This window comes from Eleutherodactylus coqui, chromosome 3 (assembly GCF_035609145.1).
Source record: "Eleutherodactylus coqui strain aEleCoq1 chromosome 3, aEleCoq1.hap1, whole genome shotgun sequence".
In the NCBI taxonomy this organism is placed as follows: domain Eukaryota; kingdom Metazoa; phylum Chordata; class Amphibia; order Anura; family Eleutherodactylidae; genus Eleutherodactylus; species Eleutherodactylus coqui.
The window spans coordinates 147,510,801-147,523,039 of record NC_089839.1 but is presented as its reverse complement, the minus strand read 5'-3'; the positions used below and the strand labels follow the sequence as shown (position 1 = coordinate 147,523,039).

Here is a 12,239-nt window from a genome sequence, read left to right as displayed (position 1 = left end):
TACCTCTTTGAGGACCAAAACACAGTTTCCTGGACCGACGGACTTGGGTAGCTCTGTTATCCTTCCTTTGTTCAGATAAGGACCTGAGAAGCAGCGATGGTTGAAATAGATCTTGGGGCAGAGATATTTCCCATTAGATGCTATGGAGAAACAAATAACACGGTTAGCAGAGCTTAAGGTGTACCTAAGAATAAGCTACCATCTGTGTACATAAGGATGGAGACCATTTCTGGCCATTATATAACTTGCATCCTGTAATTTTCCCTAATTTTCCCCTGACACAGGGTATATATATTCGATTCTCAATCCTCTCAGGACTGATGGAAGGAGCCTGTGCTGTGTTCTATAGACTGTACATAGAGAACTACAGATACTGCTCACATAAAATAATGTTGTGGTACATTGTACAGTAAGAGTGAGCAGTGTAGATGTGATTTTTGTAGCTTAACCCCTTAATGACATGGCCTATTTTGGGCTTAAGGACGCAAGGATTTTTGGCGGATTTTCTTCTCCATTTATCAAAAGTCATAATTTTTTTATTTTTCTGTCAACGCAGCCAAATAAGGGCTTGTTTTTTGCGTGGCGAAGTGTAGTTTTTATCGGCGTAATTTTTGGGTACATTGACTATATTGTAAAACTTTTTTTTTTATGATAGCATGGAGAGAAATCGCATCAATTCTGCCATAGATTTTTTTTTTGCAGCGGTAATCATGCAGCATAAATAAGACAATCCTTTTTAACTGGTACGGTTAAAACGATACCAAAATGTAAATTTTTTTTAGGTTTTCTACTTTTCTGCAATAAAAACCCTTTTTTTGGAAATTTTGTTTTTTAAAATCGCTGCATTCAAAGTCCTGTAACTTTTTTATTTTTTGATGTACGGAGCTCTATGAGGGCTTATTTTTTGCGAGACGAGCTATAGTTTTTATTGGTACCATTTTGGGGTACATACGGCTTTTTTGACCACCTTTATTGCGTTTTTAGTGAGGCAAAATGCTAAAAATTTGCATTTTGCCTCAGTTTTTTTAGCGTTTTTTTTACGCTTTTTTCCGTGCACAGTCAAAAGTATGTGCACCTTATTGTACGCGTCATTAAGGACGCAACAATACCAAATATGTGGGGTTTTAATTTCTTTTCCCTTTTTTTTGCTAATCTGAGAAAAAGCATAAAATAGGGGTTTTTTTAAACATTTTTTTTTTTAATACTTTTTTTTATTTTTTTAAACACAACATTTGTGTCCCTCTGGGGGACTTTGACCACAGCCCTGATGATCGCTGTGATAAGGCGTGGCAGAGCTACTGCCCTGCCATGCCTTATCGCTTATACAGCGATCTCAGGCACCGGTAACACAGGACGCCAGTGTCTGGCATCCTGTTGCCATGGCGACAGGCGGGGCTCTCGCGATAACATCGCGAGAGCCGGCCGAAGACACAGGGGGAGCGCGCTCCCACTGTGAACTCCTTCCCTGCCGCGATCTACTTAGATCGTGGCAGGGAAGATGTTAACAGCCGGGGGCGCATCTCCGATGCCCCCCCCGGTGTTGCAGCGGGACGCCGGCTGTGACTGACAGCCGGCTCCCGCTACGGGATAGCGCGGGATCATATGTGATCCCGTGCTATCCCCATGATGTAAGTTTACGCCCTGTTGCGGGAAGTACCCCGCTCCCAGGACGTAAACTTACGCCCTGGAGCGGGAAGGGGTTAAACACAGTAAACAGTAATTTACTGGCAAGTTTCTATATTGAGCCTCTCCTTAGTGCCCTGTCGGGGGCCACATGTACACAGGATGATTATCGCCTAAATTTGGTGTTGCCAGTGAGAATTTGGGTGAGAATCGCCTCGTGTAAAGTACCCTACAGTGACCATTGTAAAAAATAAATAAATAAAAAATCAATCTAAAATGGAAAAAATCCTATCAGTATGCAGGTCATGGAAGATCAAATATTGAGTCTACAAATCCCAGGAATGTGTATTTTAAGGTGGAGCCAGTTATTTGCAAGACACAAATACAATATTATTTTAGGTCTGTGCAATAATATCTGTAGTCTTTTTCTTCCAATAATCCTTAGAGGATTTCTAGTATATTAACCCCCAACAGTCACAATAAAATTAGATAAAAACTAGGAAACTTTTTTTTTAAAATTGTACATTTTGAATTAAAAGGGGTTGTACCGTGAGCAGAAGTCAATGCATACACTTCTGTATGGCCATATTCATGCACTTTGTAATATACATTGTGCATAAAACATGTGCCATACAGAAGTTATTCACTTAACCCCCCGTGTTGACGACTCCGTCGCCCTGGCATCGACCAACGATCCACTTCTTGCTTCTTCTCCAGTCGCACCTGCGCAGAAGGAATCTTCTCGCTCATGGCCGAGCCTCTGAATCGATGTTCTTGTGTGCAGGGGGGGGGGGGCATGGAAGAGCCAGGAGCAGGAACTGAGCTCCCGCCCCCTCTCTGCCTCCTCTCCGCCCCCCTGCACTATTTTCAATGAGGAGAGGCGGGACGGGGCAGGGCTAAGTGTTGCGAATTAGCACCGCCCCCATCCCACCTCTCTTCTTTGAAAATAGTGCAGGGGGGTGGAGAGGAGGCAGAGAGGGGGCGGGAGCTCAGTTCCTGCTCCTGGCTCTTCCATCCTCCCCCCCCCCCCTGCACACGAGGACAGTCCACTCACTCTGATGAGGGTCTTCAGCGCCGGACGGAGTGGTGCACCATGGGAGAAGACCCGCGGTGCACCATGGGAGAAGACCCGCGGTGCACCATGGGAGAAGACCCGCGGCGCCATCTTTGAAAAGAAATTTATCAAAGTACAGAAAACGCTGCTGCAGGTAAGTGACAAGAACTTTTGAAAAAACTTTTAAAGTATATTTTATGCACTTTGATCGGCAGGGGGACTGTGCACAAAAAAATATATACTTTTACGGCGGTACAACCACTTTAATATCTAATTTAAATATATCTGACAAATAACTCATTTGCCTCAGGGCTTATTCAGACGACCGTATATTAGCTGGGTTTTCACGCCCAGCCGATATACTCTGTTCCTCTCTGCAGGGGGAGGAGGCGGGCCGGGCGCAATGCACTGCAGAGGGCTGTTTTCTTGTTAGATATTTTGTCCTTTTTATCTGTACCATTTAGAGGTATATGTGACTTTTTCAGTATGTCTTTATTCCTGTTAATTGTTTAAAAGGGAATGAAAAAAAAAAAGCTAGCTTTTCAGTAAAACCACTTAGATGCTATGGATAGCCAATGACAACAGCATCTACATGGTTAAACGCCACAGGAATGATTATATGAGCAAGTGATCATCTCACTCCTTTCTAGGGCTGTTAAAAGCCCCCTCTCCCCCTTCCCAAATGTGACATAGGGCAAATATGTTCTGTGATTGATAAGGGGATGAACACCGGAACACTCCTTCTGTGTGTTGTGCCAGACACCATACACATTGCAAGTCTTATTCTTGAGCATAAATCGCACAAAAATAGGACCTGCTTCAGTTTTTATAGATAACAGGTCAATATTCTGATTACTACGTCTCATGCACATGGGCACGCACGGATTCTGCTGCTGAATCTTGCAGCAGAATCATCCCGTGCCCACAGACACGAGCATAAAAACACAGGTTCTTACCAATCTGGATCCAGCGCAGGTCTCCTCAGTCACGGACGAATCTTATTTCTTCAGCACGGCGAATGCGTCCAGGCACGCTGACCGATGCACTCGGCGCATGTGTAGTGCCTTATTTTTAATTTTGAATCGCCTGCTTTCCCGTATATGCATGACACGTCCGCAGTGACAGTTGCGGGTGTGCCGCATACCGGACAGCTTCCATTGACTTCCATGGACTTCTATTTTTCTCCGGAATCTGCAGGAAAATAGAGCATGCTGCGATTTCTTCCCGCATGTGTGATCCCCATGCCGGAAAGAAAATAAATAAATCATATCTGCATGCTTTTTGTTGCTCTGCGGGCGCTCATGCATCCCCATGAGCGGCTTGATTTGCAGATCTCCGGCACCGCGGGCTCCGCAAATCAAATCTGCCCGCATGAATTGGGCCTTATTTTTATTCTTAGAATGTCAAAAATCAAACTACAGCGAATTCTAATGTAGAAGAGGAAGATGCAGTGAATACAATGGTTTCCAATCTATGTTATGTAATCACTGTTGGAAAGAGATTAGGAAAGGCCCTTTGAATTGTAGAGAAATAACTTACTGATGTTGCCGCTTGTGTCAGACCCGTTGACTCCATGCCCATTCTTAGCAGGCAAAACTCTGAAACGACCAGAAAGGATGTCAGTTTGTATACATGCAGATTGTAAAGGTGGGATGAGCAGGGTAAAGATGGCGTGACTACCCATTTATAGTTCACAGATTATGTGGAGCTTCTGCTACAGTCTTGTGAAACACTCCTTCTCGAAACATCTACAGCTGCAATTACATTATATGGACTTCTCTAAGCATCTGAAACAAACATTGCAGAAAGTTGGCAGACTAAGTTTTCCCACCATGCCGGTTGGTGTATCAGTTAAGATGAAGCTTTGCTATATTGATGTGCTGCAGTTTTATTTGGTGCCGACCACAATCAGAGTAGGTGAGACAAAGCAGTTGAACCTCATCCATTACCCCAAATCTATTCTCCTTACGGTAAGGTTATGTTCACATTCATGACGGAGGCTCTGCTAAGAGGTGGGTTTTGGTCAAATTGACTGACAGCTTGGTGGAATCCAACGGACACCATAAGTCAATGTCATCCATGCAATGTCCAGTGTCCATCAAGTGATGGATCCAGGATGGTGTTGCGTTTTCTGCTTCTAGTGGAAACTGACGCAGATGATGTAAACAGAGGCCAAGCTCAAGAGGAAAGAAAAGCCAAGTGAGATAAAATGAAGAGGTTGGAAATACTTGAAATGTGATGTGCACGTGCCACATATGCAAACTAACAAAACCTGTTATCCACAAGACTTAGGTCGGGCTTTCACAACATGGTTGGGTTCCGCGAGCGGATCTCCGTAGCGGATGGCCTGCGTATGATCATCAGGACGAATTACATATGGTAGTGTATGTGCACGGTTTCCCGCGCAAATGTACAGCATATGGACAGCTTATCATTCTCGCGAAGAAGGCAAATAAGCAGGGAATGACATCAGAAAGTTGCCTAAACCCAGGAAACACCCTTCTATCGCCCAGGCGACATTCTCTTGTGCCGTCGTGGTGAAAACCAGATGAAGAACCCAGAAGAACAAGCGGAGGTTGCAGACAGCAGTCTGGATGGTGTGTTGCTCCCCAGACTCCGTCCTGCATTGTCTGACCACAAATTCCTGCTTTCTTCATACCATTTGTTATCTGGTCTCCTAACAACTTTCATATGAATCCGCAGCCATACGCAGTGTTTATGGATGCTTTCAAAACACAGTGCATATGCAATTGAGATCAATGGGCCTCATACACGCAGAATACACGCTAAAATAGATAATGCTATGAATTTTCTTCCGCTCGCAGAATCTGCAATTCCTACCTGCAAGTGTGAGCGAAACTGCGCAAGTCAATGTGTGTCAATGTGTGCGTATTACCGCATGTCGTCAATGTGGATGGCAATTGCAGAAACTGCAACAATTCCCTTTGTGTAAGACCGGTCGAAGGGTCCTTTTAGACAAGCAGATTCTCATTTGAGCAAGCGAGTGACATCACCACTAAATTATTTGCACTCATACAGCCTGTTTAGACAGGCAAATGCATTGTTGGCTCGTTTAAAAGCATTGTTCAGTCCCTGTATGAGCGAATGAGATGGACTGAATGATTATAGATTAACCCCTTAAGGACCAGACACATTTTAGGGATTTTACCCATGTGGCGGTTTTACTGCTCCATTATTTTTCCTTTAGCTACCAAAATTATTTTTGCTGTGTTTTTTTCCCCGTGACATATAGGACTATTTTTTTTATATCTTTTTCACTGACTTTTTTACCCGTTTTTTAGTTTTACTGGGGGTAAAATGCTTAAAAAATGATTTTTTTAACATTTATAGTTTTTTTAAAATTATTTTTATATTTACACTAAAATAAAGTATGGGAATGGGTTCCTCTATTTGTTTCGGACGTTTTGATATATAGTCTGTATGGTTTTGGTTTACAGGGCACATACGGCGACGGTTTTTGTTGGAGTCTGCTTTGTGTTATTCTCTTTCTTTTGTATGTATTGCTGTTTTATTCTGTAATTGTATGTTACTTATGTATGTAATTGTGTTTTTTTTTAATATCTATGTCCCCCATGACGTCATATAAGACCTCTGGGGGACATTCATTTTTTTTTAACTTTATTTGACACTTTCCCACTATAGCTAGGGCTTCCATAGGAGCCCTAGTTATAGGGGAAAGCAACCCCTGTGGTGACATTAGTCACCTGCAGAGCTGCCAGGGTCTAAGTCTGACCCTCCAGCTCTGCAGTAGCAGGGAATCCCAGGAAGTCACATGACCCCCCGAGGCTGCCGTAGTGAAAGTAAATGTTACTTTCACTTTCCCTATACAGTGCTCATTGAGCACTGTATATCGGGGAAGCAGAAGGCAGGAAAGGTTAAAAACCCCTCCTGCCTTCTGCTCCGGGTTATCAGCTGTCACTAACAGCTGATAACCCGTTCCTGCCTCTGACTGATTGCAGAGGCTGGAGACTTAGAGCACCGCCGTATTTTTACTATCGGCGGTGCTCTAAGCCCAGGACCAGCCGCTGTATATTTACTGTGGCTGGTCCTAAATGGGTTAAACCAAACGATAAGCGAATGAGCCAACAATGATTTTTATGCCTCCATAGGTGTTTAAACTGTACGATTGTCATTGACTTTCGCTCATTGGACCGATTTTTTGAATAATTGTTCCGCCTAAAAGCGCCCTAACATGCAAAAGAATGGTGACCAGATACCGTGTAAATGTCATGTATGAATTTGTGCCTTTTTTCTCCAGAACTGCATTTATTTTAGTATATCTCTGTAAATATGCATTCCTTTACTTACTGCTTAGAGTGACTGGCAGGCTTCTTTCGAGGTTTTGCTATAAAAAAAACAAAAAAAAAAACAATCAAACTCTATACAGGTATTTTCAAATCCATTGTGCAAGCACCAGCACTTCCTAAAAACACAAATAAAGCAGATCAGCCTTCATACTGTGCTAGATCTAGCTTAAAGGAGTATTGCCACTGTATAGGTGATAACTTGCTGATCAGTGGGGTTCCAACTGCTGGGATAGGGCATAACTTACCAGGATGAGAGTACCCTTTAATGTTAGTAGTATATGGGGACAGATCCACTGCACTATAAGCACACATGGCACTAAAAGATATCGTGCCACTTCATTAGTGGAAACTAACAAAGAATAGTTATGTGTCTGCTGTATTCATGAGGTTGTACACACAGCAGCCAGTCAGTCACTCGTGAGAAGGGTTGGAATAGACGGAGAGCTCCCATCATGAATACTGCAGACTTATACTGTTAGCAAGAGCCGCAATGTGGGCCAATTGGGCAACACAAATATCCCCATACTAGACCTTAAACAGGGCAGCATAATATGACAACAGATCCGCTTTAACTAAAAAACAAATAAATAAAAGATATTTCCCAACACTACAGAAAATTATTTAACTCCTTCCCTCCACAGGACGTAAGGGTACATCTTGGCAGCGGAGTACTTTTTGCAACTGGATGTACCATTACGTCATGTGGATAGTGCATCACTGGGCTCCCGCTGGGCTCCCGCTGCAACAGCGAGGGTGCATCGGAGATGCGACCCCTGCTGTTAACCCCTTCACTGCCGTGATCTATGTAGATCAGGGCGTGGCAAGGCTTCACAGAGGGAGCACGCTCCCTCTGTTACGTCATTGGGCTCTCGCAATGTAATCGCAGAAAGCCCGGCTGGTTGACATGGTAACAGGACGCCACCTACAGGCGTCCTGTATTACCACTGCATATGATCGCTGTAATAAGCAATAAGGCATTGCAGGAGAGAAGCCTGAGATTACAAACGTGCAGTAAAATTAGAATAAAGTGAAACTGTACCATTGATAGGAGGTGGGGTACATAATGGGTGACCATTAGTTTCACACCAACCCATTGGAAAGATGTCCATGGATCCCAAATGCACAATGCACTCTGGGACAGGAGTCTTCATGCCTATTAAATAATGAAATAAAAAATTCTATGGTAAAAGATTTGTTTTTCATATACAATAATTTGTAATATTATATATATATATATATATATATATATATATATATATATATACACACATACACACACACACACACACATATATACACATTATATATATAAATATAATATAATATAATATATATATATATATACATACACACACACACACACAGCGGAAAGTTGCCTTAGTGAGTACGCTCACTCATCTCTAATCACCTGACCAGCGGCTCTGTGCTCACTATAGGCCAGGTGAGGGAAGCACTGTGTCTTCAAAATCCGCTGTGAACATGCAGCCGTTTTAAAGTCAAGATCTGCAACAATGGGCGGATTTTGACTCTGTTTTAGATGTGGAAATGCTGCAGAATTTTCAGCTGCAGACATTTCACAGCATTTCCGCTATGTGTAAGCTTACCCTAAAAGGGCTTTCCAGGCACAGAATGGAAATTCTGAAAATGCTGAACTCTAAGACGTACAGCCAAGTAGCGGCAACCTGTACCTTTTATATGCCGCTCTGGACCTTCTTCTTTGTCCGTGCAGCAGCCGATCTGCCGCTATGTTTACACGCATCACTTCCACAGTAAACACAGCAACAGATCATTACCTATTACTCCCAGCATGCATAGAGCTTGTTTACTGGCCAGCACTATAGCTCCGCCCACTGCTTCTACAACTTACTGGCACCAACTTCCCTCTCACTCAGAGAACCAGAGAGAGCTGCTGAAGCTGACAGACAGGAGCTTCCAGCACTCTGAACTGTACATGCACAACTCCGTGCAATACTTCCACTCCTGTCCTCCCATCATGCACTGCTCACAGGATATTAGAAGCTATGCACAGGGGAGGAAGTAGCAAATCTAGACTAGATTCAGAGGAAGTGGAGATACTCTTTTGGTGTAGACAGATAGAAAATAAAGAAGATAGCTAGGCCAGGTACAGTGAACATATTACAGAATTACTTTGTGATGTACATGAGATTTTAAAATGTTAGTCTGTGCCCAGAATATCCCTTTAAGTAAGCATAATTTTGGAATAGATGAATTAATGTGATAACGTGAACTAAAAATGACTTGTCTGAGCTCCTGACATGTCCGTTTTAATTACTTGCGATTGCTCTCAGTAAGAAAAACCAAGTAATCTTGTAGATGGGATACCTTTTATTGGCTAACAAAAACACTTGATGTTATTGCAAGCTTTTGGGTCTTCTATCGATCCTTCATCAGATCTGTTTCATTATGCCTGAGAAAGGATTCTGAGAGGATCCAAAAGCTTGCTATATCATCATGTATCTTTGTTAGTTATTAAAAGATATATCTACAAGATTACGTCGTTTCTCTTATTGAGAACAATCACATTTTGCTCTACTGGCTAACATGGTACCAAGTTTTTTTGTTTTTACTTAACAACTGCAAACACCAATATATAGAATAATCCTAAAAAGTGCTAAAACGTAATTAAAGGTTCAAATTTGAGGACCAATACCTTCCAACTGGAGCCAGACGTAAGGGCTGGTGACCTTTGTTACGGTGGCGATGTAGATATCCTGTGGCTGGAAGGGATTGACGGCCTCGAGTTTCATACGTTCCTGAAGAACAAGTTCATTCTGAACCTCCTAGAGAAGAAAACCACGTTAGTCAAAATGTGAAATTAGTCAAGAAATCTATCACATCAATATTTTTGTACATTCTTGGTCATATAAAAAAAAAAAAACCCTGAGCACATAGAAGTTGTCCCTGTTTGCTGCAAAACTTGGCATGCAGTTACATCTAAGGCAGATATGCAAATAAGAGTTGTGGCGTGATTAGAAGGTAAAAGGCTCTCAGACTACTTATGTATAGTGGGAATTCTTTTTCTGCTTATGTAGGGCTTGTTGACCATTAGACATGCCTCTACTTTCGCCCAGTTAACAGTTCGAGAGGGGGCGCATTAATGGTATTCAAAACGCTGGATGGTTGTATCGACGAATTGCCTGCCACCTGGGCTGTTCTGACCAGACCATTAGGTGGTGTTAGGACTAGTGCATGCGTGAAGGCACACAAGGTGACCAGGCTCAGGATACCCTCAACAGACCACCAGTAGAGAGGATCGTCTGATCATCAAACAAGCACAAGCAGCTCCAACTGTTTTGTTGTCCGCCATCCACAGACAGGTGGCACCATCACTACAGGCCCCCCCGAGTCTGTTGGAGCCAAGTCCAGGTGCTTGGCTGAAAGACATTTGGTCTCATGGCACCCATTACATGTACTTCATACCCCCAGTCCCCTCTATTTGCAGTGGTGTCATGAATTTAACTAAGCTGGACTGCTACGGAGTGGAAATAGGTTGGTTTCAGTGATTAATCCAGGTTTAGTTTGGGCCCAGACGATGGCAGTGTGTGTGTCTGGAGACCCAAGGGTGAGTGCCTCAGTCCTGCCTCTGCCGATGAGCGTTACACTGCCCCACTGCTGGTGTGATGGTCTGGTGGGCCATCACATACAACAGTCGGTCACCCCTAGTAGTGGTACAAGGAACAATGACAGCTCAACGATATGCTCAGGACATCCCGTAGCCACAAGTGTTGTGTTTCATTGCAGGCCTTTCAAGAGGCATTGGACATGTATGGGACCATCTGGGACACCAACTTGGACAGCTTATGAGTTTGAATGCTCTAGAAACTCAGTCACAGCAAATGTGGACAGATATGCCGCAGGATACTATACAGAAACTGTATGCCTCCACGCCCGCCATATCACATCTTGTATCCAAGCTAGAGGTGGTACAACAGGGCACTAGAGCCTCTATGCCCACCTGTTTCACATCTTGCATCCAAGCTAGAAGCGGTACAGCAGGGTACTAGAGCCTCCATGCTCTCCCATAGCACATCGTGTGTCCAAGCTAGATGCAATATAACAGGATACTAGAGTCTCCCTTCAAGGGGTCAGTTTTCAACAATAAATTCTGCTTTTGCTTTGATATTGTAATCACTTATATCAACGTCACAATCACAGAGAAAAATTAATTTAATTCTGACAACTCCTTCTAGTTGCTTAATTCATTTTTTTTGCCAATGAGTGTATAACGCCTTAGCGTCAAAGCTGTCTGGGCCATAATGATGTGCTAAGCCTTTTAATTTTTGCCTCTCCGCTTAGCAGCAGCCTTAACTTAAGGTCCTTATATGAAAACTGACGAAAGATTTAGCAATGCATTTGCATAAAGTGTTAATCGCTTTAATCATCGTCATTTGCATGTAAAAGGATCTTTATTCACCTTTTTTCTCCAGGAGTTGTTTGGTCAGCTGGGTGTGTGTTAAACAGCTGAGCAAAGATCTGCAGGCAGATTCCATTGTTCTCCTCCCTGCACAGTACACAGTTTATCATGCAGTCTTTTGAAAGATGAGCGAAATTCATTCAAATGGAATGAATTTGCTCAGTCTTTTAGTGGCTTGAACAATGGATTTTGTGCGGACTGAAATCCATCGTTCAAAGGAAAATTGCACAATGCCTGCGTTTACATGCAACAATTAACGCTCATTTTCAGCCGTCTAAACAAATTTTGAGCAATTATAATAGTTTATGTAAAAGGCCCTTTAGTTATTTTGTTGTCCCATTTTGCTGTTTTTTGATGTACACATGATTTTTTTATTAAGTTTTTGGAAGGTGAACAAAAAGAAAAGAGCAATTCTGGAATTTTACCACATTCATCACGTGAGATAAAAGATATTCATCGTCTGGTTGATATGAACGTGTTAATACCTATTATGCAGTTTCCTTTTTGGAAAAGCTTTTTGTATTTTATCCATTTAAAACAGATTTTTATGGGGAAAAAAAATTCTTTCAAATTAAACTGATTTTTTTTTTCAAAAACACTATTTTTAGGCCCTGAAGGGAACTCGAAGATGTGATCATTCGATCGTTAAGATAGTACACTGCCTTACATATATAGTGCATTCTTTCAAGCCCATCACAGCAGCCTTTTACTCTGCGGGAGGCGGGCTCTAATAGGCTGAGTTACATAGCAAACATGGAGGCCTTTGTCAAGCTTCTGGCTACTATGAGAACACATCGGT

The 12,239-nt window shown here is 42.6% G+C and overlaps 1 protein-coding gene across 2 annotated transcripts in view; it reads right to left on the bottom strand.

The window, feature by feature from the left end:
- Positions 1-12,239, bottom strand: part of SFMBT1 (Scm like with four mbt domains 1) — an 89,971-nt gene that overhangs the window by 18,218 nt on the left and 59,514 nt on the right. For both annotated transcript variants that reach the window (XM_066596283.1, XM_066596285.1), the window contains exons 11-15: positions 9,677-9,806; positions 8,045-8,158; positions 7,007-7,043; positions 4,217-4,275; positions 4-140 (exon numbers count right to left, since the gene is read on the bottom strand). In XM_066596283.1, the coding sequence (XP_066452380.1) occupies positions 4-140; positions 4,217-4,275; positions 7,007-7,043; positions 8,045-8,158; positions 9,677-9,806 (477 nt within the window). The remainder of the gene's footprint in view (positions 1-3; positions 141-4,216; positions 4,276-7,006; positions 7,044-8,044; positions 8,159-9,676; positions 9,807-12,239) is intronic.